The following is a 25,046-nucleotide window of genomic DNA, read 5'->3' as shown; positions in this document are numbered from 1 at the left end:
ACAAAGCAAGAGTTTCATGCATTTATTGTCCATTTAATTAAAGGAAAAAGAGAGCGAGAAAACTGGTGTCAAACCGATTATACAGTATACCACAAATATGCACAAATAAAAACTTGTGATCTCTAAAATCTCAATAGTCATACCATTAGCTTTAGTGCACACTGCTCAACTTTCCCAGCTGAAGCGAAAACTTGTGTGCTTTTCACACTTGAAATAGTTAACCCTGGTTTACACTGCTCATAATTTACCAATTAATCCTGGTTATTCATACGCCGACGTTTCACTACTTTCTTAAACTCTGGGTTAATGTGCTTGTTTACATATACGTATATAAAAAATACATCTCCGTGACGAACGTGTGCTATCAGGATAGGGTTTGCCAAGAAACAAATTGAAAAAGTAACCTATTAAGTGAAAATGTCCAGTTATCGCATTCATGCATTTGTATGAGTGCACAGCCGTTTGTGTCGGTATGCATAGGCAAAGCACATTAAACATGATACTTAATCTCTGAGTTTATACAGCCTAGAAAGTGTGCAAAGAGATCTCTCTCTCTATAATCACTAAAAGCTTTCGTTCTCTTCAGTTCATTGAAATCTCACAATGTTCCGTTAATCAACAATCAATCAATTTGCCACTTTCCAGAACACAAATAGTCGTACACATTGGATTGTCGGCCGCTTATGTCGTTTATTGGTTAAGTCGTGCACAGAGTTTATATTACTGTCTAACGTAACATTCTAACACCACATCGTTTCAAAAAGTGGTTCTAACTCAGTTTCTCAATTATAAGTGTGAAATGTTCCTTTACCCAGGGTAAAAAATGAATACAAAATTGGGTTTTAGAATGACAGTAACTCAGGGTTAAGTACAGTGTGAAAAGCCCTTTAGAAACAAAATAAAAAAAAGCATTTTTTTAAATTTATCAAGGATTCCTTAAGGTCATTAACTCTATTCCTATTTCTTGCAAACACCAATGTTAATACAGATGGTTTTGGCGTCATCAGTAGTTGAAAGTTCTTCGACCAGAGTGTCCGTGTACTTGTTCACAAACTTCCTACACAGTGATTTCAGGAAGCCAATCTGATCACAGATATTTTCAAGCTTCTTTTTAATTTCATCCTGTAGGAAAGTGACGAGCAGATTTAACATTAAACCATTGTTCTAACACGAATCTGTTTAGTAAAGCATATGAAACAATAGACTACTGTTACCAACCGCAGTTGTCCCATTGGAGATTCGTTTTTTCAGCTTCCCCATGGCCCACTTGCAAGCCCAGCACAATCCAGGGAGTTGTTCTGTTTGTATCTCACCCTATTAAGAGAACAGATACAGAGTCAATAGTTTAGATACAGTATGACGATTAGAATCTAGCAGTTCAAAACAAACATGAAGACTAGCTGTTTGGAAACCATTTCCAAGCTCAACTGCTTCTTGTAAAATGCTCTTTTTCAGTATATGACAAAGATCTGACCTGACATGATCGTTTGTATAATCAGACTGATTAATCAGCTGACAGGTAATTGTGTTTTTTTTTTTTATTGTTCAATTTATAATTGTAAATTCTTCCACATAAAATGATCATGTAGTTTTTCCATTTTCAAATAGCAGTTTGTGAATTTTTAACACAAGTCATGGAAATCGTGGGAAAACAATTATTTTAAAAAAATAGTGGAAATTAATGCAATCTTAAAAAGACATGCAAATAATTTTTTATATTAAAAATACATTTTTGAGCACCAATTATAGATATAATACACAATCTGGTTAAAGCAGTTCACTGTGCTACTCTACAAGTGAACATAAAATGGGATCATGATGAACGTTCATGATAAATGAAGTTAAGAACTCACTGAGCTTTCTTCAAGTTGATTTCCAATAGATTCTTTTATGTGCATTTCCCAGTGAAGAGCACAAGCTGTGAGGAAAAATGCACAAACAATGTGAGAAATTAATATAATGCATGACTTTAGTTAAACATTGAGAATATGATATGTATATTCTGGTCACTGGTTTTAGTATGACCAGCACTGAACTTAATCCGGTCCAAATCGGTCTATGCTGGGTTTTGTGTGTGTGTGTGTGTGAGTGAGTGTGTGTGTGAATGTGCCAGCTTGGCACACAGAATAAAAATAAATAGATTGATAAAGGTAACAAACAACTGTTCTGTGCTAATTTACCTGAGGATATCAGCAGGGTGATCACGACGATTCTCCGCAGCATCTTGTTTGAGTCTGAACACGAGACTGAAAACTCTCTGCTTGTTGTAGGTCTTTGGTGAGACTCTTTTTGAAACAGTTTTTAACCAGAAACCACAGACAAAGAGAGACCAGTAGCACCCTCAACATGTGAAGATGACGTACACTCACTCCTGGCATTACTTCTTTCTTTTATTACATCCTGTATGTAATCATCAAGGTGACATTTTGTGAAAAAAAAAAAAAACTAAGAATTGAGGGTGTTTTTTTTTTTTTTTTTTTTTGGTTGCTGTATTATGCTATGCGCAAACAACATTTCTTAATTTCTAGAAAAGCAAAGAAATAAAAAATAATGTTGTAATTGACATTTGCAAATAGAATAATGAGCCACATACCTGTACATATTCAGTATTGTTTATTTTTTATCACAGAGTTTATGTGACAATATCATGATGTCAGATAGTACTAAATATGATTGCACTCAAATTCAATGTTCTGTCATAAGGTATCTCCAAAAATGCTGCAGTGCTACCAGGCAATACTAACCCTGTGCATTAAACAACAATGCAAAAAAAAAAAAAAAGTTTAATAAAATACTTCTGAGAAAATATCTGAACTTATACTGTTATCAAATTAACAAACAGTAACTTATTAGTTAGTTGTGCATTTATTTCAGTTATAATCACCCACACATAACAATTATTTTAAATATGATTCACATGACACTTTTTTTTTGTACTGGAGGTGTCAAACTCAGTTTCTGTAGTGTCATACCCCTGCAGAGTTTAGATTCAAGGTTCAATAGAGGGTTAGTTCACCCAAAAATCTAAATAATGTCATTAATAACTCACCCTCATGTCGTTCCAAACCCGTGAGACCTCTGTTCATCTTCGGAACACAGTTTAAGATATTTTAGATTTAGTCCGAGAGCTTTCAGTCTCTTCATTAAAACTGTGTGCACTGTAAACTGTACATGTCCAGAAAGGTAAGAAAAACTGAGAGGGTCAGTTAGAATTTCTCAGTCTGCGCCTGAGAAGCCCTCATACAGCCGACTAGACAAGTAGAAGCTATGGAAGAAGAAATAGAAGAGAAAATCAAAGAATCCAGAAAAAAGATACAAGAGGTAAATAAATTAGAAAGAGCGATAAGTAAGTTGTTTGACAGTAATGAGGATGTGCATGAAGGAAAGGAGTTTTTTGATAACAGAAAATGGACACAGGGCAGAGAAAAGGGGATGCTCAGACCACTGGCTGCACAACTCCCAATTTTAATCAAGGGTGAGCAGGGACAGTATGTCCCCTGAGCTTCACAGGACCTTGAGGGGCTAGTCAATCATCTCCTAGATATTCACGAGGGGGCTGGAAAGTGGATCAGGGTGTTTGAGGAAGAAACTATGTGCAAACTTTTGGCTGTAGGAGACATTAAAGCTTTGGTGGCTAAAATTGTAGGAGTGGCAAAGATGGATGAAATTCTTCAAACAACTACTTTAGACAGAGCAGTGAACTCTCATAATATGGATGTAATTGTTTTTTGAAGTATTGAAAAAGTGAAAAGGTGGAAGCAAGAAACTGACGGGGATCCAGAAAGAGACCCATTAATGGCAACATTGTTTAGCCCACTTACAGCAGTCCTTCCAAACGCACACCTTATCCCTGTGCCCATAATTACTGTTTATACTCAACAGACAGGACCAATGGGATGGAGAAAAAAAACATACAGCAAGGCCAGAGAGGAAGAGGCAAACCTTACCACACACTTGGTCCTCCAAGTGTGTGCTGGGCATATGGAACAGCCCGGACATAATAAAAATGACTATCCCACCTATCCAACAGTAATAGTAACCTCAGGGTGGAAGGGGAGCGAGCTGGCAACAGACTAACCAAGGTCCAGTACAGGGCACAGTAAACCCTTGGGGAGGATTACAATACAGGCTATTAGGGGTGCCCAGAGAATCCTACAGGGGAGAGTCAGCTTCCAATTTTAACAACTAAAGCTGATAAAGAGCCTTTTATGCATATTAAAATAGAAGAAAAAAAATACACCCATGATGTTAGACACAGGTGCTTTTTATACCTGTTTAAATGTAAAATATGCTTCACATCTCCCCTTGTCCGGAAAATTTACAAAGACAATAGGATTCTCAGGAAAAATGCAATTAATTCCAATAACAGCTCCTGTGTGTCTACAAACAAAAGATTGGACATTTGGACTTTCCGGTATCGAATCAGACTTCTATCAATTTGTTAGGAAGGGATGCAATCTGTAAATTAGGGCTACACATTGGGTGCTCTCTAGAAGGAATATAAATTGATGCAATAAGAACAGAAACAAAAATTGTAGTTGCAGAGCCAAAAGCAAATGTCTATTGGATAGGACAGATAGAACAAGATGTGAGACAGACTTGTTAATTGGGGAAAGTTTATTGAAGCACAGTTTCCTAAAACACAGCTATCCAAATCAGAATTTCAATGCACAAAGATAAATTATATCACAAGAAGTATGAAAAATAGAACAAAAATGGCAAGAATCAAAAGGACAGGAGATTGAGATAGTCTCCCAGTACATCATAATAGGTAAACAGGGAGCAGCTTTAAATATACCAGATGGTGAATTTGTTAAAAAATGGTTCAGTGTAACTAATTCTTTCCCACATATTGCAGAATATGTAGGACGAAATTGGGAAGCAAAAGATTTAGGACCAATGATGAAAAAGACTTACATATAATAATAAACATTAGAACTTTTGCCATCTGAAGTTCCAAACCCGCAGACGTTACTGATGAAGTGTCATTAAAGGGGGGGGGGGGTGAAATTCTAATTTTCACTCAATTTCCTGTTAATCTTGAGTACCTATAGAGTAGTACTGCATCCTTCATAACTCCAGAAAGTCTTTAGTTTTATTATATTCATAAGAGAAAGATAGTCTGTAAAGAATCACGAGCGCGAGTAGGCTTTTGCGTTGAGAGCATGTGGAAGCTGTGACATTACCGTGAGGAAAAAACATCCAAAACAAACCATGGCTTACAGTCAGATCCAGCGTATATTTATGATCCAGAATCAGATCCCGAGGCTGAAACTGAACGAGAGCAGCAGCAGCAACGACTACAGCAGGACGTCTCTATGTGGTATGTACTGAAACTGTATATATTTGCTTAGCGGTTTTGGAAAATGACTAAGTTCCACTTTATGTTGTCTTTTTTTTTTTTTTTTTTTAAAGCTGTACATGTGGAAAGTGCAGTTTGATGACAACATCGCATGTTGTTTACTTGATGTGCTCACGCGCCGATAGCTAAGTTAACAACACAGAGATATTTGAAGCAGTTTTACTCACCGCATGCGGTTCCAACACACGATCGTGACCCTTTTTCGTTGGGACTGCATTATCCTTAAGAAATAAACAATGTGCAAATCCAGCGTCAAACTGGGCCTTGTTTGTAAAACAAGCATCTTCGAAATGCAGGGAACAAACACAAACACTTGCACAACTCCGTTGATGCTCTGTAAAAATAAACTCCGTCCACTGGTCCCTTAATGCTGTTTTTTTTGGTAATCTGTGCAGGGTTGTCTTGCCCTGGCAACCAAAAACACACTCCTTTTGTGACATTTCGCTCTCGCTCTGATCAGTGAAGTCTGTTGTGCTCTCAGTGCGCTGCTATACGGGAGCGCGCGCTCTTCCGGCAGAAGTGCGTCAGGACCCATATAAGGAAATTCTGCTCCATCTAACGTCACACAGAGCCATACTCGAAAAAAACTTTCCGAAACTTGTGACAAACCGGAAGGAGTATTTTTGGAACAGAAATACTCCTTCAAACGTACAACTTAATTTTTGAAACTTTGTCCATGTTTAGCATGGGAATCCAACTCTTTAAGAGTGTAAAAAACTCAGTATGCATGAAATAGCATTTCACCCCCCCTTTAAGGGAATGCTGGTTTGTGTGTGTGTGACAGCTAGGCACACAGAATAAAAACAAATAGATTGATAAAGGTAACTTACAACTGTTCTGTGCTAATTTTACCTGAGGATATCAGCAGGGTGATCAGGACGATTCTCCGCAGCATCTTGTTTGGCAAAAAAGAGTCTGAACACAATGAGACTGAAAACTCTCTGCTTGTTTTAGGTCTTTGGTTACACTCTTTTTGAAACAGTTTTTAACCAGAAACCACAGACAAAGAGAGACCAGTAGCACCCTCAACATGTGAAGATGATGTACACTCACTCCTGGCATTACTTCTTCTTTTTTTACATCCTGTATGTAATCCTCAGGGTGCCATTTGTAAAAAGAAATCTGAGGGTGGATGTTTTTTATGCTTGAAAAAAAAATCTCACACCAAAATAAATAAATAAATAAATTGGTTGTTCACTTTTGAAAATAGAATAATGAGCCACATACCTGTACATATTCGGTGATGTTTATTTTTTGATCACAGGGCTTTGTTTTTGTTTATGTGACAATATCATGATGTCAGATAGTACTAAATATGACTACACTCAATCTCCAAAAATGCTGCAGTACTACCAGGCAAAATTAACTGTGCATTAAACAACAATGGTAAAAAAAGTGTAATAAAAAATACTTTTGACAAAATATCTTATACTATGTTATCACATTAACAAACAGTCAGTAACTTATTAATTAGTTGTGCAATTGTTTCAGTTATAATAACCCACACATAACAATAATTTTAAATATGATTCACATGACACTTTTTTTTGTACTGGAGGTGTCAAACTCGGTTTGTGTAGTGTCACACCCCTGCAGAGTTTAGATTCAAGCTTCATTAAGTGTATCTGATCTGGCCAATCAAGTCCTTCAGACTTATTTGAAAACTACAGGCGTTTCGTTAATGCATATAAATGCATTTCACTTATGTTGATAGAAACTTTAATTTCTTTTAAAGCCTTTCAGTAATTATGGCCTTTATGACCCTTCATACTGTACTGTATGTTTTTGTTAGACTAAAAAGAACCAACTCATTAGAATCCTTCCTTCTGTAATTGGACTCAACTGTGGTTCTGATAATGAAGTGTTTTGCTTGAAACTATTTCAGAATTCAGTAGAATTCACATAGGAAAACAATTAAAAGATCCGAGCATCATTGGGTTTAGTTATTTTGTGTGTGTGTGTGTGTGTGTGTTTTAAAACATCATCCTCTCCTTGTTAGAGAGTAATAAAACCTCACCTCACAGGTCCAAATGACCTGTAGCATTTAAATTACACTTCTTTATTTGGTCAGGAGAGCTCATATCAATATACTTTGATAAAATATCTTTATCTATAGGTTTTTTTGGGGGGAGCGAATTAAATTCTATTTACCATTACATTCTGTGTTTTATAATTTAAATAAGCATATTCGTTTACATTGTTTCACAAAAACAAAAAAGTTCTATTTTATTATGGATATATCATGCATTGGGTCTGATGCCCTCTTGTGGAAAATAAATGATATTACTTGCATTTTTGGGGCAGTCTTGGCCTAAAGGTTAGAGAAGAGAGTTGGACTTGTAACCCACAGTCATGGGTTTGAGTCTCAGGTCTGGCAGGAACTGAATGACCAGCACTCTCTTCCACCTTCAGTACCACGACTGAGGAGAGACTTGGATGGGTGAAATGCAGAGCAACATATATTTGGCCACACTAGAGGGGTCTAAAGGATCTCTATGGAGATTTAAACAGAGCAAATCAACTGGAATATGGAAACATAGTTCAGTTTGATACAACTGTAATTTGTATGCATTCAGATATATAATCATTTTTTTTTTTTTTTTTTTTACATATTGTACAAAAGTCTATACATACAATTATGATGTATTTATACAACAGTTATTTCTGGTCCTTGAATCTGGGAATAAGAAAAAGTGTTTGTGAATTTTGCTGCATCTTATCACAAATATTTAAAATTACTTAGAGTGATGACAAATTTGTTTTTCATGCCTCATTTTTATTATATAGATGCATGCAGTCACATGGTAAGCTTGCAGTGGCAGCATCTTGCGGTGTCTCACAGGAAAAGCTGTTTGAGAAGCTCATTTGCACAGAATTTGAATTGCTGGATGTGTCACCAGCCACCTAAACAAATTAATAATGATCTCTGAACTTGACTTATTGTGTCCAGTAATGTTTATAGTTCTTCTTGTTCTTTATGAGAGGCTGTCAGTCTTTGACAGTCTTGATGATCTTTCTGCAAATCATCTTTATTGCTGATGATTTGCAAAATGCAAGAAATGATGAGTTTGAAATATGGTGTTGATGTACCAGGAAACAGACCAGTAAAATATGAATTCAAGCATACTCTATTTGTAAAAATATCTCCAAAACTTGAAAAAGCGCAAAATCTGGTGACAAAACATGTTTTATTTTTCCACACACATTTTACAGCTCAATGCAAAAAGCAAAACGAAAAAACATACAAAACAGTTGGTCTAAACTTGAGAGTACATGATAATTTCGCAAAAAAACTATTATATACTGAAGCACTATTCTCACACTTTTATCTCTAGTGCACTCTAGCTCTAGTGCAGAATTTCACCAACTTTTACAGCTAAAGCAAGCGCTTAAGGGTTTTCACACTTGAAATAGTTAAGGGATAGTTCACCCAAAATTAATCACCCTCCAGTTTTTGTTCCAAACCTGTATGAGTTTCGTTCTTTTGTTGAACATAAGATGTAAACTGCTTTTTTGGTTTAAAAAAGAAGACATTATTTTAAAAAAATATGCTTTCAACTTTCCATTTAATGAATTGAGACATTCAATCTTTTTTACAAAATGATTCAAATTTCATAAAATTATCCTGTGCAACTCGTTCGGTATTTCAGGTGTTCTTAAGGCATACGGTACCAAGATAGCACACGCACGTCTGCCAGTTGTCTGTTAAAGATCTCTTCATCTGGAAAGCATCTGCTGTGTACAAACATCTGATAGACATCTTTAAGATGTCTGTTTTACATTCATTCTAAATCATAAGCATCTTCAGATAAAAAATCTATTTGACCCCTGAAATGAAAAAAAAAAAAAACGTCCTAGACGTATTGCAGATGAGCAAACAATCTAAAAAAATACATCTTGCGGATGTAAAGGCAGATGTCAAACAGACATCTCCGTGACGAACGTGTGCTATCAGGATAGGGTTTGCCAAGAAACAAATTAAAAAGGTAATCTATTATTAAGTGAAAATCTCCATTTATCGCATTCATGCATTTGTATGAGTGCACAGCTGTTTGTGTCGGTATGCATAGAAAATGTGCAAAGAGCGATCTCTCTATAATCACTAAAAGCAGTCATTCTCTTCAGTTCACTGCAATCTCACAATGTTCCGTTAATCAACAATCAATCAATTTGCTGCTTTCCAGAAACACAAATAGTCGTACACATTGGATTGTTTGCCAAATATGTTTTGCCAATATCAGATGTTTTCCCCTGATTCCCTGGGGTTTACATTACTGTCTACGTAACATTCTAACACCACATCGTTTCAAAAAGTGGTTCTAACTCATTTTCTCAATTATAAGTGTGAAACATTCCTTTCCCTGGGTTTAAAAATTGGGTTTAGAATGACAGTAACTCAGGGTTAAGTACAGTGTGAAAAGCCCTTTAGAAACAAACAAATAAAAAAGCATTTTTTTCAATTTATCAAGGATTCCTTAAGGTCATTAACTCTATTCCTTTTTCTTGCAAACACGAATGTTAATACAGATGGTTTTGGCGTCATCAGTAGTTGAAAGTTCTTCGATCAGAGTGCCCATGTACTTGTTCACAAACTTCCTACACAGTGATTTCAGGAAGCCAATCCGATCACAGATATTTTCAAGCTTCTTTTTAACTTCATCCTGTAGGAAAGTGACGAGCAGAGTCAACATTAAGCCATTGTTCTAACACGAATCTGTTTAGTAAAGCATATGAAACAATAGGCTACTGTTACCAACCGCAGTTGTCCCATTGGAGATTCGTTTTTTCAGCTTCCCCATGGCCCACTTGCAAGCCCAGCACAATCCAGGGAGTTGTTCTGTTTGTATCTCGCCCTATTAAGAGAACAGATACAGAGTCAATAGTTTAGATACAGTATGACGATTAGAATCTAGCAGTTCAAAACGAACATGAAGACTAGCTGTTTGGAAACCATTTCCAAGCTCAACTGCTTCTTGTAAAAACGCTCTTTTTCAGTATATGACAAAAATCTGACCTGACATGATCGATGCAATAGTCAGACTGATTAATCAGCTGACAGTTAATTGTGTTATTTTATTGGTCAATTTATAATTGTAAATTTTTCCACCATTACATAAAATTATCATGTAGTTTTTCCATTTTCAAATAGCAGTTTGTGAATTTTTAACACAAGTCATGGAAAATAATTCTTGGAAAAACAATAGAAATGAATGCAACTTCTATATTAAAAATACATTTTTGAGCACCAATTATAGATATAATACACAATCTGGTTAAAGCAGTTCACTGTGCTACTCTACAAGTGAACATAAAATGGGATCATGATGAACGTTCAGGATAAATGAAGTTAAGAACTCACAGAGCTTTCTTCAAGTTGATTTCCAATAGATTCTTTTATGTGCATTTCCCAGTGAAGAGCACAAGCTGTGAGGAAAAATGCACAAACAATGTGAGAAATTAATATAATGCATGACTTTAGTTAAACATTGAGAATATGATATGTATATTTTGGTCACTGGTTTTAGTATGACCAGCACTGAACTTAATCCGGTCCAAATCGGTCTATGCTGGGTTTTGTGTGTGTGTGTGTGTGTGTGTGTGTGTGTGAGTGTGTGTGTGAGTGTATGTGCCAGCTTGGCATACATAATAAAAATAAATAGATTGATAAAGGTAACTAAGAACTGTTCTGTGCTAATTTTACCTGAGGATATCAGCAGGGTGATCACGACGATTCTCTGCAGCATCTTGTTTGGCAAAAAGAGTCTGAACACAATGAGACTGAAAACTCTCTGCGTGTTGTAGGTCTTCAGTTAAACTCTTTCTGAAACAGTTTTTAACCAGAAACCACAGACAAAGAGAGACCAGTAGCACCCTCAACATGTGAAGATGATGTACACTCACTCCTGGCATTACTTCTTCTTTTGTATGTAATCCCTAGTGTGCCATTTGTGAAAAATCAGAGGGCGGCTGTTTTTAAATTTTTATTTTTATTTTTTTTGCTTGAAAATAAAACTCAAACCACAATTCTTAATTTCTAGGAATGCATTAAAAAAATTCTATATAATTATATAGAATTCAGTTGTTAGTTACCTTTATCAATCTATTTATTTTTATTCTGTGTGACAAGCTGGCACATTCACTCACACACACACACACAAACACACACGCAAAACCCAGCATAGACCGTATACAAAATAGACAATATACAAACTATATATTGTACTTGACGTTTGCAAATAGAATAATGAGCCACATAACTGTACATATTCAGTGATTATTTTTGATCACAGGGTTTATGTGAAAATATCATGATGTCAGATAGTAATAAATATGATTGCCCTCAAATTGAATGTTCTGTCAAGGTATCTCCAAAAATGCTGCAGTAATACCAGGCAATACTAACCCTAATGCAATACAATAACTGCCAATAACTGTGCATTAAACAACAATGCTAAACATTTTCTTTTATAAAATACATCTGTCAAAATATCTTATCTTATACTATGTTATCACATTAACAAACAGTCAGTAACTTATTAGTTAGTTGTGCAATTGTTTCAGTTATAATAACCCACATATATGTCACACCCCTGCAGAGTTTAGATTCAAGCTTCATTAAGTGTATCTGATCTGGCTAATCAAGTCCTTCAGATTTTTCTGATGCCCTCTTGTGGAAAATAAATGATATTACTTGCATTTTTGGGGCAGTCGTGGCCTAAAGGTTAGAGAGTTGGACTTGTAACCCACAGTCATGGGTTTGAGTCTCAGGTCTGGCAGGAACTGAATGACCAGCACTCTCTTCCACCTTCAGTACCACGACTGAGGGGAGAATAGGATGGGTGAAATATATTTGGCCATGAGGGGCCTAAAGGATCTCTATGGAGGTTTTATACAGATCAAATCAACTGGAATATGGAAAAATAGTTCGATTTGATACAATTATAATTTTTATGCATTTATGCATATATATTTTTTACATTTTGTTTATACATACAATTACAGTATGATGCATTTATACAACAACTATTTCTGGTCCTTGAATCTGATTGGCTGAGAGCTTTTTGTTGTGTTACATTCAGATTCAATCTTGTGTTCATATTTACGGTCATGTTCTTCAAAGAAATGTTTGCAAAAAAAAAACTTTCAAGTTTTGAACCATTAACTGACTGCATGATAGTCCTACAAAAGCATATTTTCATGTCTGATCAGGGCCATAACCACCACAGACACTGAGTGAGACAAGTACCTACAATAATTAATCGGCAAACTTTTTTTCCAAATTTGGCCATTTTGAGTGAGATGAAAGTTGTGTGTGTGAATAACACATGTCTCTCTCTACAATGAACAAGTTTATTGTATCGTATTGTTTCTGTAAAATAAAATATAATGTAGCAATTCAGTATTAAAGCTATTTTATTAATTTAAGTCATGGTGCATTTCTTTGCTCCTGGACAGGGCCATATTTACATCGTATCGTGACAGTCAAAAACTTTTTTAGCCAACTTCCTTATTAATAGGCTTATATAATATCACCACCCAAGCAAAAGTAATCTGTGGAAACTGTTAATAACCGTCCCTCCCTATACGCAGACTATGTGGTTTGCATTAAAACAGACCTAAGCCATCAATAGCTTTTAAAATGACTTAAAATGCATTATATAAAAAACAATGAAGCAATAATGATTGGTTAATAACACTGTTAAAAAACATGATGTAGTCTAATACTAAACAAACTATTTATGTACAGTACATAACATGTTATTACAAATACCTGCAAAGGGAGCCAAAGGCCATGTACAGTAATTGCTGCTGCTAGACTTCACAATCAAATCCTTGTCTAGGCTGTTGGCCAAACCTTTAATTCAACTATTCACTTATTCTTTCATTTAAGGCCACCTTTTTACGATAGATGAAACAGCCTCTACAATTTTATGTGGACATCACAAACCTTTTATCATAGTAAAAGTACTTAATTTTCTTTTGCATGATTTCTGTGTGCTTGAGACTATAAAATAAATTAGTCATAATAGTCACACCATTTATCTTCTGTGATACCATTGTGTAACCACTAGATGGCTGTTTAGCAATATCTAAACATATAAACATGGCTGTGCGTTTCCTAGTGGCTGGGAAAGTTGGATTCCAACATAATTACTTACTTTAATTTGGATATATATTTAAACATAATTAAAAACATATTAAATCAAAGCTGTATTATTATTATTTTTTTATATTTGAAGTATAGGTTTTTCATGTTTATCAAATATGGACACATAGAAAGCATTTTGTTGCTCATACTTGCTTCCTATAATAGATTCATCAGTTTAATAATCAGAATCACTACCAAAATTTCAAAATTTACAATTGAGTGTTAATTACTGTTAACGGAGACATGGTCTGAAAAATGGACAAATTCAGATTTATGTAGCTTTATTGGTTTAGTAAAAAGGTTTTTACAAAGTATAGCACTCTGATACTTTAAAGCTGAGCATTTCCACATAACATAATTTTGACTGTAATGTTTAACATCAGATTAATGGTGTATGCAGATTATATGATATATGAAATTTCTATGTAAAGTCAAATCAATCCAATAATGTTAACACCAACTCACAATTAAGTATGAACACATGGGAGTCTAGTATAATGGTACACAACTTATAAAGTATATTAATTAAGTTATTGTATACTTATTTTAAATGTAGACTATATGTACATAAAAAGTACCATTCTGGCAGCGAGAACGATCCGGAACGAAATGAAGATTAATGTTTTGAGATATGATGTGTTTACTGAACCAATCGGAATAAAAGAAAAATGGAGAGTCAGTGAAAGCCTCATGTGATTGGCTACAAGAAGGTGGTGGACCCGCCCTCCCTCTCACACTTGCAAAACTCAGTTTGAGAGAAAATCGTGAAAAAATTGTAAGCACATTATTATTATTATTATTATTATTTCAGGAACTTGCCCCACGTGCACAACAAGTCATTTAGACATTTTTTTTACACAAACAGATTGGTTCTATGCAGTCAATCCATTCTGCAGTTCTTTAAACTGTTGTTTTTGCTTGCAAATCACTGTTCACAAGCTTGCAGTGCTTTTGACCGTATTTTAGCCAAAACAATGAGCCAAAAGTGTAAGTGCGGAAAAATGGAAGTCATAAGAATGCAGATCATATTTATTTAGCTTTAGCATGAAGCTGCAGTTTCACCAAACTTGAATTACACTTATGAGTAACAGTAAAATGCTGCATATAATTTTTCTTACACTTGAAACACGATTTACACCTTTACAAAGCTTCTCTTGTGCATGCAAATTTAATTTAAGCTTACAGTTTTATGTACATTTCCACAACTCTACCCTGCATATAAAAAAATCTTTTTGCCATTAAATTACCTTCATACCACCCAGGTTTAATCGCCAGTGTCTTGTCAGCTTGGATAAATAAATTGTCAATTTTTTGTGAATTTTGCTTTTGTATCCAGCCAGTGGTTTTATTGGTAAAGATCTACACTGATAACAGAATGGTTGTAGGTTCAAACCACAAAACAGTGATTAACTTGACTCATGATGTTCAAACTCAAAAGGAAATTTGATGGTACATTCCCTTTAGGTTTACTGACAATTCAGACATAAGCTATTTCTTTCTGAGCATCTCAAAAATTGCTATGGGTAAATGGGTAATTTACATTACATTCAGTTTTTGACAAGTAACCAATTATATTGTTGTGAAAAAGGAAAGTGCTTGTACAGTATATATTGCCAGATTATATTATGGGGTTGATTTCAAATTTACTCACAACAATGAAAAAATGTTGACATTGTTTTTCCTGTCAAAATTGTTTATTTTATCGTATAGCTACATGTTGTCACATCATAATCTTGCAGTAGCAGATCTTGCAGTATCTCACACAAAAAGCTGTTTGAAAAGCTCATTATGGCTAATGCATTTCTTAAATTCATCAAATATGATTCTTAAAATGTTATAAGCTCATTAACTCCATGCCTATTTCTTGCAAACACCAATGTTAGCACAGATGGTTCTGGCATCATCAGTAGTTGAAAGTTCTTCAACCAGAGTGTCCATGTACTGGTTCACTAACTTCCTACACATTGACTTTAGGAAGCCAATCTCATCACAGACCACCCCCAGCTTATTTTTAATGTCGTCCTGTAGGAAATTAAGTCATTAGTCTCACATTAATTTATTAAAGCTTATAAAAAAGTACTGATACTGACCGGAGTTGCTCCGTTGGAGATCTGTTTTTTCAGTTTCTTCATCACCCACTTGCAAGCCCAGCACTTTCCAGGGAGTTGTTCTGTTTCTATCTCACCCTAATATATCAACATATGGCAGTATTTTAGTATCAATAGTTTCATATGACATTTAGAATCGAATTAGCAGTTCAAAGTGGACACGACTAGCTGTTTGAAAATTATTTTCTAGCTTATGCATCTTGCAAACAATCTTGAAGTTTCATTTCAGTATATGACAAAGATCTTACCTCTATAGATCGGGATCTATGCATAAGACAGTGATTAATCAGCTGACAGTCATATTATTGTTTGGCCAATTAAATAGACAGTTCTACTATCACCTAAACAGATCATGTAGTTTTCCAGTTTTCAAATAACAGTTTGTGAATTTTGATGTGTAAAATAATAATTTATCTAAATTAGTAAATTTTGTGTAAATACTATTTGTTATCATTAGTGCTGTCAAACAATTAATCACGATTAATCGCATACAAAATAAAAGTTTTTGTTTGCATGAAAGATGTGTGTTTTGCGTAAATTTATTATGCATATATAAATACACACACATACAGTTTATATTTTGAAAATATGTACTTATATATTGATATTCATATAATTTATATTATAAATAAATATATTTAATATATAAACATAACATTTACAAACTGAAATATATACATGCATGTGTGTATCATAATAGCAGTCCGATCTTTCAACATGCACATTACAAGGGGAATCCAAAACGCAGACACAAGTAGGCAGGCAGATAGGTCAAACACAAACATCAGTCCAATCAGGCAGTAAATCCAATGGAGCAATTCAAGAAGCAAGAACGTGAAAACAGGCAGTCAGAATAGTCACTAGGAAACCGGTTGGTAAGGCAGGTAAACTAGCAATACTTTGCAAAGTATGAACACGCTGCCTTGTGTTAAATGAAATGATTGTAGAAGCAGAGGGAGCGGTGAACAGTCAGTACTCAGGTGAAGGCTGCCTCTGCTGGCCTGGTGTTACATATATACAGTACACATGCATACTATATTATATAAACAAAAACTTGTTTTGGATGCGATTAATCACGATTAATCGTTTGACATAACTAAAGTTATCGCAGTCAAGAAAAGCTCATGGTAAACGATGTTAAGGATGACTCACAGAGCTTTCTTCAAATTCATTTCCAATGGAATCTTCTTTGTGCATTTCCCAGTGAAGGGCACAAACTGTAAGAAAAAATGCATGATATATGTGGCAAATAATGTGGCCATTTAATATAATACATGAGTTTAGTTAAACAGCGAGAATGTGATATATATACTTTAGGTACATTCAAGCTGGTTTTAGCATGACCAGCATTGCACATCAATGAACTTGAGCCGGTCCAAACCAGTCTATGCAGTCATTTCAAGCTAGGCACACAAAATTAAGATAAATAGATGGATAAAGATAACCAACAACTGATCTGTGCTAATTTTACCTGAGGATATCAGCAGGGTGATCAGGACGATTCTCCGCAGCATCTTGTTTGGCAAAAGAGTCTGAACACAATGAGACTGAAAACTCTCTTGTTTGCTGAGGGTCTTTGAAGACACTCTTATTAAAACACCTCTATTTTTAGAAGAAACCACAGACACTGTGAAGTGAGACCAGTTAGTTTGAAACTTTCTTTGAAATATTGCATTTGAAAAGGGTTGCCCTAATGCCACCCAACTAGAAGGATCCTCAAATAATTAAGCCTTAATTTAGAAAGATAAATCATTTTAACTCACTCTTTTCTAATTGCCTCAACTTTCAAGAAGAGAGTTTCTTTAGCTTGCATATTGCAGGGCGTCTGATGGTTTTCACACTAAACCACACGTTGAGCTGTTCAGAATAGAATCAAGAACTGCTTCCTCATTTCTAATTCTCAAACTGTTATAATTTTAAAAGTCCTTCATGAATTGATGTGACATTGTGGAATTCAAATTCAGAAATGTCTTATGACTTCTAGAAATATCACTTCTGAAAAGAGAGGCAGTCTGCACCCCACCTAAATCAGTGTAACTCTTACAACCAAACTATCCAATAATTGGTGTTAACTTTACATTTTACATCAATACTAAACAAAGTTTCATTTCATTTTTATTTTAAAAATACTTAAAAAATACTTGCCCCATATCATCACCTTTAGAGTCTTTCATTCTGTAATCAGGAAACACTGTACGTGCTTAATTTATGTCACAGAATGTTGCTAATCGGAGCTCATGAAGACAAAATTAGTAAAATGGTATTTAATCCAACTACACAAGGAACACAGAGAAACAGGTTTGCAACACATCCAAAACACAATGTTAGACAGGACCCTGAACTCAAGAAACATGGGAATATACTAAACCAAATGAAGGGGAATTCCCAAGACTGGGAAACTAGGGAGATCAGAGATGTCTGCATATTATCAGGAAAACCACCTCAAGAAAAATCCGAGTAAAACCCAACTTGGCAGCTTCCATCTCAATAACAAACAGTTAAAGAGAGAGCTGGAAATAATATGGGTTGAACTAGAACTGGAAAACCATCCTTACCCAGTCTACCGTGGGGTCACTTTAGATCGTACGCTGTCCTATAGAGAGCATATCATCAGACTGAAATCAAAGATCAGCACAAGATATAATAATCTACTCAGGAAATTAACCAACAGTAAATGGGGAGCTGACCCAAACACAATTAAAGTATCAGCTTTGGGACTATGCTACTCCGTAGCAGAATACGCGTGCTCTACCTGGAGTACCGTATTTTCCGGACTATAAACTCAAACTTTTTTTCATAGTTTGGCTGACATGGTAACAATCAACCATGGCCTATCTGGAAGACCCTTGATAGGCTATGAGTAAGAAGATGACTACAAACGCTACATGCTTGGGGTCTCTCACCAACCAGCAAGTGCGAGTGCGGTAGCGAGAAAAGCAGGGCATGCAACACCTCATGCAGTGCAGCCTAGTATTGCAAAGCTTAGATCATGACCTACAGTAGCCTGAGCCCAGCTACCACACCATCAGTTGTGCTACACACTGGAAAGATGTAATATAAGATCGTAGGACACGAAGAAGAAGATATGGTCAATTACTCAGTTAATAACTATTGTCATTACAGAGAACTTTACATCTTGAATGTCGAAAATGAACTGAACAGACTACAAATAAATTGACAATAATTAATGTTAAAAGAAAATGATTCAAGCATAAAAAAAAATGACTATATCCTAACACACAATACAACAGTGTTTGGCCTAACACAAAAAAAGTAACGCAAGTTACGTAATCAGATCACTTTTTTATAACTAAAGGAAGGTTTGTGTGCACTGTGTAATGATGTTACTGCAGTTCTAGACTAAATGTGAAAATTTATTGATTCATATTAATCACAAAAACAAACAAAAAACTAAACAGATTCAGTATTCATCAAAATTAATTGAATAATCAGAACTCAGAATATGACGCAAAACTGCAATTATACGTTAACAAAAATATCCTTTATGTATTTAATCCCATTTTATTAACCAATGTCTTTGTTGCTGACCTTTGACGATCCAGTTCAATACTAAGCAAAGATGACTTTAGATAAACTAACATTTGTGCTTCATTGTTTGTTTTATTGCTAAAGTGTTGAACCTTCTTCTCCTGCTTTCTACTGTACAGATGTGAACTTACTTTTCCTTCAGACTGAGGCTTATTTATTTCACCTTTTGGTGTGAAAGGGTTTTTACATTTTACATTTTTTTACATTTTGAAAACAAAGAAGCAAGCCCCGGCCAGTAACACATTACTTTCCAGAAAATGTAACCAAGTAATGTAATTAGTTATAAGCATGCTGACAAGAAAGATGTTGCGGGGCATCTTAGCAGATGATCGCTAACCAGCTTGAAGATGAAGCTTTCAGAAACTGAAGCCCACGGAGCTCTTTTTTATAGACCTCTGCATTAACCACAAGTGAGCGTTTCTTTCCACCCACAATATACAGGTCCTTCTCAATATATATCATATTGTGATAAAAGTTCATTATTTTCCATAATGTAATGATAAAAATTAAACTTTCATATATTTTAGATTCATTGCACACCAACTGAAATATTTCAGGTCTTTTATTGTTTTAATACTGATGATTTTGGCATACAGCTCATGAAAACCCAAAATTCCTGTTTCAAAAAATTAGCATTAACTCTAAACACCTGCAAATGATTCCAGAGGGTTTTAAAAACTCCCAGCCTGGTTCATTACTCAAAATCATGGGTAAGACGGCCGACCTGACTGCTGTCCAGAAGGCCATCATCGACACCCTCAAGCGAGAGGGTAAGACACAGAAAGAAAGTTCTGAATGAATAGGCTGTTCCCAGAGTGCTGTATCATGGCACCTCAGTGGGAAGTCTGTGGGAAGGAAAAAGTGTGGCAAAAAATGCTGCACAACGAGAAGAGGTGACCGGACCCTGAGGAAGATTGTGGAGAAGGACCGATTCCAGACCTTGGGGTACCTGCGGAAGCAGTGGAATGAGTCTGGAGTAGAAACATCCAGAGCCACCGTGCACAGGCGTGTGCAGAAAATGGGCTACAGGTGCCGCATTCCCCAGGTCATGCCACTTGTGAACCAGAAACAGCGGCAGAAACGCCTGACCTGGGCTACAGAGAAGCAGCACTGGACTGTTGCTCAGTGGTCCAAAGTACTTTTTTCGGAGGAAAGCAATTTTTGCATGTCATTCGGAAATCATGGTGCCAGAGTCTGGAGGAAGACTGGGGAGAAGGAAATGCCAAAATGCCTGGAGTCCAGTGTCAAGTACCCACAGTCAGTGATGGTCTGGGGTGCCATGTCAGCTGCTGGTGTTGGTCCATTGTGTTTTATCAAGGGCAGGGTCAATGCAGCTAGTTATCAGGAGATTTTGGAGCATTTCATGCTTCCATCTGCTGAAAAGCTTTATGGAGATGAAGATTTCGTTTTTCAGCACGACCTGGCACCTGCTCACAGTGCCAAAACCACTGGTAAATGGTTTACTGACCATGGTATTACTGTGCTCAATTGGCCTGCCAACTCTCCTGACCTGAACCCCATAGAGAATCTGTGGGATATTGTGAAGAGAAAGTTGAGAGACGCAAGACCCAACACTCTGGATGAGCTTAAGGCCGCTATCGAAGCATCCTGGGCCTCCATAACACCTCAGCAGTGCCACAGGCTGATTCCCTCCATCCCACGCCACATTGAAGCAGTCATTTCTGCAAAAGGATTCCTGACCAAGTATTGAGTGCATAACTGAACATAATTATTTGAAGGTTGACTTTTTTGTATTAAAAACACTTTTCTTTTATTGGTCGGATGAAATATGCTAATTTTTTGAGATAGGAATTTTGGGTTTTCATGAGCTGAATGCCAAAATCATCAGTATTAAAACAATAAAAGACCTGAAATATTTCAGTTGATGTGCAATGAATCTAAAATATATGAAAGTTTAATCTTTATCATTACAGAAGGACCTGTTTATCAAATATTCTGATAAAACTCTAATATTCACTACTCTAGCTTTGTAGTTTATGACTTTAATGCTGCAGTGTTACCAATTATAATTTTGCAAACCAAATGTGTCTGTACTTGTTATATGAAATAAAACGTATAAATCAAATATAGCTACAAACAATGTATTAAAGTTAACTCCTAGTTATGAAAGTCTCTGTACTGAAGAACTGCAACTACAATACTGTTCACTACACTACAGTTTTTTTGTTTTGTTAAGAAATTAATACTTTCATTTGTATATACTTTTTGTATGTAGGCTACTGTAACTTCCTCTACAGTCAAAAATCTGGGTGTTATAATAGACAACAACTTAGAAATATTGGCAAGCTAAGAAACATTACCAGTTTCTGATACAGAAAAGCTAATTCATGCATTCATGACCTCTAGACTGGACTATTGTAATTTTTATTTTCTTTTTTACTTCCTGTATGTGATCCTCAGGGTGCCATGTGTGAAAAAAGGGTGGATGTTTATATATATATATATAAAACACATTTCTTAATTTCTAGGAATGCAATTTTTTTTATAGGCACATTAGGGTTAGAATTAGGTTTAGGGTCACATTTATTTTTGATCACAGGGCTTTGTTGTTGTTTTTGTGACAATATCAAGTTTATCAGATAGTAATAAATACGATTGCACTCAAATTTAATGTTCTGTCATAAGGTTCTTCCAAAATGATGTGGTACTACCATGGATGTGTATAATGCACTGCAATAACTGCCATTAACTGTGCATTAAGCAACAATGCTAAAAAAAAATTCATTCATATTTCTAAAATACTTCTTACTATTTATCAAGGTTATCCCATTAACAACCAGTCAGTAACTTACTAGTTGTGCATTTGTTAAAGTTATAATAAACTACACATAGCAGTCATTTAAAATATACAGTATAGGATTCACACTTCACTGTTTTTGTACTGGAGGTGTCATACTCAGTTTCTGTTGTGCCACAGCCCTGCAGAGTTTAGATTTGACCTTCATTAAAGGGTTAGTTCACCCAAATATTAAAATTATGTCATTAATGACTCATGTAGTTCCACATGACAGTATACCGTACACACAGTTTCAATGGAGGGACAGCAAGCTCTCGGACTAAATCTAAAATATCTTAAACTGTGTTCTGAAGATGAACCGAGGTCTTACGGGTTTAGAACGACATGAGGGTGAGTCATTAATGACATCATTTTCATTTTTGGGTGAACTAACCCTTTAAAAGTTTATTTGAAAACAACAGGCTTTTCACTAATGCAAATGAATTAATTTCACTAATGTTGATATAAGTGTTAATTTCACTAGTGTTTCATAAAAGCTTTTCAATAATTATGGATCCTCATACTGTTCTATGTTTTTGATAGACTAAAAAGAACTAACTCATTAGAAACCTTCTTTCTGTAATCAGACTACACTGTTGGTGCTTTTGTGAGACTGATTTTTTATTTTATTTACCTTTACATATTGTGTTTTATTATGAAAATAAGCATATTTGTTGAGTTTATTTCACAATAACAAAAAAGAAATTGTAAAATATACCATGCATTGGGTCTGATGCCCCCTCGTGGAAAATAAATTACATTAAATTGCATTTTATGGTTATTGCCATTAGGGGGGCCTAAAGGATCTCTAAGGAGATTTTATACAGAGCAAATCAACTGAAATAGAGAAACACTCCAACTTGAAACTTTGATTTATAGACCTTGAGATATATAAACTATAATTTTTTACATTTTGTACATATACATACAAATATGATATGATAGTTCTTTCTGGTCCTCCAATCTGATTGGCTGATAGCTTTTTCTCTTTTGATGGGAGGGGAGGGCCAGATAGATAGATATATTTTTCTTCAGATGAAGGGGTTTGAGAATTATCTCAGCATACACTTGTCTACAGCAGCAACAGGGTTCAAGTATAGGTCTCTGCAGGTAAGTAATGGGAGTTACCAGATCAGGGTGTTTTTAGACCATAATAACTGATTGGCAGACGTCAGACGGTTTAGGGGTGGGGTTGGGTAAGGGGGATCATTTTGAATGCATGATTAAGAAACACCCAGCAGTTTGAAAACCCCTACAAGTTGATAAACGCCCACTTTTGCTCTGCAGAGACCTAAGTCTCACAGGGTTTCCCAAGCAAACAAGATCACCCCTTAAATCAGGGATGCCAAACTCAATTCATGGAGGGTCAGAGCCCTGCAGAGTCAAGATTCAACCCCAATCAAACAGACCTGATCCAACTTATCAAGTCCTTCAGGCTTATTTGAAAATTGGTTTTGGAGCAGGATTGGAAAAAAACTCAGCCCTCCATGAAAGTTTGACACTCCTGCCTTAAATGTATGTATTTTTGGCATTAATCTATCTATCTATCCGTGGGAGTTTTCTCTGTATGTATGTGAGCGTGCTCTGCATTGGGGATATTCTAAAGTCTCATCCCTTGATTTAAGAATTTTTTTTATTTAGATTTATTGATTAATTCATATTTTCTTTACAAATGAAATTAAATAAAAAGCTAAAAAAAAAGTGACGTGACATTCAGCCAAGTATGGTGACCCATACTCAGAATTCGTGCTCTGCATTTAACCCATTAAAAGTGCACACACACACCTGGAGCAGTGGGCAGCCATTTAATCTGCGGATGCCCTGGGAGCAGTTGGGGGTGCAGTGCCTTGCTCAAGGGCATCTCAGTCTTGGTATTGCCAACCCGAGACTCAAACCCACAACCCTAGGGTTAGGATTCAAACTCTCCAACCACTAGGCCACGACTTCCCCACGACCCCCCCAATTTAAATTGTGAGTTTACAAGATATTTGACCACTTTATTTTAATTTTAATTTTGTGTGAAATGACTCCGGGGAGATGGATTTGAATAAGAAATATTTCTCTGTTCCAACTCTAGTTGTTTTGTGTCCGCTTTCTGGTGTCTTTTGACTTGTCTGGAAACTCTTCTGTGACCTTAGTCAGCCTTCAAAGTCTCTTTAACGCCCTCATGGAGGTCCACTGACCTTTGACCCATCTCAATCTTCAAGGTATTTTCTTTTCCTCCATTCAGGTTTAACTGCCAGTGTCTTGGAGAGATAAATTATTTTATTTTGTATTTTGCTTTTGTATCCAGCCAGTGGTTTTATTGGTAAAAACCTGCACACTGCACAAATAAAAGAATGGTCATGTCAAGTTTTGGTTTTTGTTTGTTCCCATCTGTCCTCACTTGGCTAATTTTCAGTTCTCATCAGCAGTTAATTTTCATTCATTTAGATCACCTGTTCCTGGTTTTTAGTTCCTTGCTAAATGCCTATTTGGCTTATGTTCATTTAGGGGGCTTTCACACTGGCAATTTAGTGCGAACGGGGTACGGTTTGCATGAAAAATCGCTAATGTGAACGCTGTCATCGGACCCTGGTGCGCACTGGGGTACTGAACCTGAGACTACCTGGAGAAGGTGGAGTTCGGTTGCTCCTGAGCTGTGGCGTGGTTCGCGTGAATGTGCAAGCAACATTGTCTTGTCTTTGAGAGTTGGGTGTTCGGTGGTTAAGTGCCGCTGACGTTTTGATGGCTTCATTGCAGTTTTTCACCAATAACACATAACGGGTTTGTATGGAATCGCCTGTTGTCTTAAATCCATACCTAATGTATGAGGTATTTTATTTACGATTGAAGCTTGACTTTTTTTTCTCTCTTGCTATTTTCGAGTTGGTCATCTCCTTTCCTTTTACCGGAACTGTCCGCAATGAAATTAGCCATTAAAGTTTGCTGAGGCCTGCTCATCTCTTCACATACTTCTCTGTCACTTCAGCACCCGCTTTTTTTGCAGTCCGTTCAGATACGATGCGTTGCTAAGCAATCGCAAGACGCTCAAAGAAACACATTTTAATCAATCAATCAATCAATCACCTTTATTTATAT

General features: G+C 35.9%; 3 protein-coding genes across 8 annotated transcripts in view; all 3 read right to left on the bottom strand.

Annotated features, from left to right (window-relative positions):
• Positions 1–7: 7 nt before the first annotated feature.
• The window catches only part of nkl.4 (NK-lysin tandem duplicate 4), a 50,932-nt gene continuing 25,893 nt past the window's right edge, over positions 8–25,046 (bottom strand). For 2 of the 5 annotated variants that reach the window (XM_052529906.1, XM_052529907.1), the window contains exons 2-5: positions 2,181–2,242; positions 1,854–1,918; positions 1,219–1,314; positions 8–1,122 (exon numbers count right to left, since the gene is read on the bottom strand). In XM_052529906.1, coding sequence (XP_052385866.1) covers positions 958–1,122; positions 1,219–1,314; positions 1,854–1,918; positions 2,181–2,223 — 369 coding nt within the window. In that variant the 5' untranslated portion in view covers positions 2,224–2,242 and the 3' untranslated portion in view covers positions 8–957. Of the gene's footprint in view, positions 1,123–1,218; positions 1,315–1,853; positions 1,919–2,180; positions 2,243–6,285; positions 6,377–11,133; positions 11,172–17,159; positions 17,194–25,046 lie in introns of those variants that run through there. The other 3 variants (XM_052529905.1, XM_052529904.1, XM_052529903.1) reach the window with 3 other exon arrangements.
• Positions 8,532–17,174, bottom strand: LOC127933150 (antimicrobial peptide NK-lysin-like). Of its 2 annotated transcripts, none has more exons than XM_052529899.1 (4): positions 17,091–17,174; positions 10,722–10,786; positions 10,120–10,215; positions 8,532–10,023 (listed from the first exon to the last, which is right to left on the bottom strand). In XM_052529899.1, exons 1-4 carry the CDS (start codon positions 17,131–17,133, stop codon positions 9,853–9,855), a joined length of 375 nt encoding a protein of 124 aa, XP_052385859.1. In that variant the 5' UTR covers positions 17,134–17,174; the 3' UTR covers positions 8,532–9,852. The 2 variants fall into 2 exon arrangements, with proteins under 2 accessions (XP_052385859.1, XP_052385860.1); XM_052529900.1 differs by lacking the exon at positions 17,091–17,174 and adding an exon at positions 11,064–11,211.
• LOC127933153 (antimicrobial peptide NK-lysin) overlaps positions 15,184–25,046 on the bottom strand; it is a 35,797-nt gene continuing 25,934 nt past the window's right edge. The window contains exons 2-4 of the mRNA XM_052529909.1: positions 16,772–16,836; positions 15,602–15,697; positions 15,184–15,533 (exon numbers count right to left, since the gene is read on the bottom strand). Coding sequence (XP_052385869.1) covers positions 15,369–15,533; positions 15,602–15,697; positions 16,772–16,836 — 326 coding nt within the window. The 3' untranslated portion in view covers positions 15,184–15,368. The remainder of the gene's footprint in view (positions 15,534–15,601; positions 15,698–16,771; positions 16,837–25,046) is intronic.

Source organism: Carassius gibelio, chromosome A17 (genome assembly GCF_023724105.1).
Source record: "Carassius gibelio isolate Cgi1373 ecotype wild population from Czech Republic chromosome A17, carGib1.2-hapl.c, whole genome shotgun sequence".
NCBI classification, from domain to species: Eukaryota; Metazoa; Chordata; class Actinopteri; order Cypriniformes; family Cyprinidae; genus Carassius; species Carassius gibelio.
Note: the sequence above shows the minus strand (reverse complement) of the source record. Positions and strands in the feature narration are given on the sequence as shown.

What these genes read in the sequence shown, in the direction of transcription:
- LOC127933150 (XM_052529899.1), bottom strand. Translation starts at nt 17,133, where the DNA reads ATGCTGCGGAGAATCGTCCTGATCACCCTGCTGATATCCTCAG. An exon ending in CACCCTGCTGATATCCTCAG is followed by an intron (nt 10,787 to 17,090) that starts GTAAAATTAGCA and finishes TTTTCCTCACAG; the next exon opens with CTTGTGCTCTTCACTGGGAA. An exon ending in TCTCCAATGGGACAACTGCG is followed by an intron (nt 10,024 to 10,119) that starts GTTGGTAACAGT and finishes ACTTTCCTACAG; the next exon opens with GATGAAGTTAAAAAGAAGCT.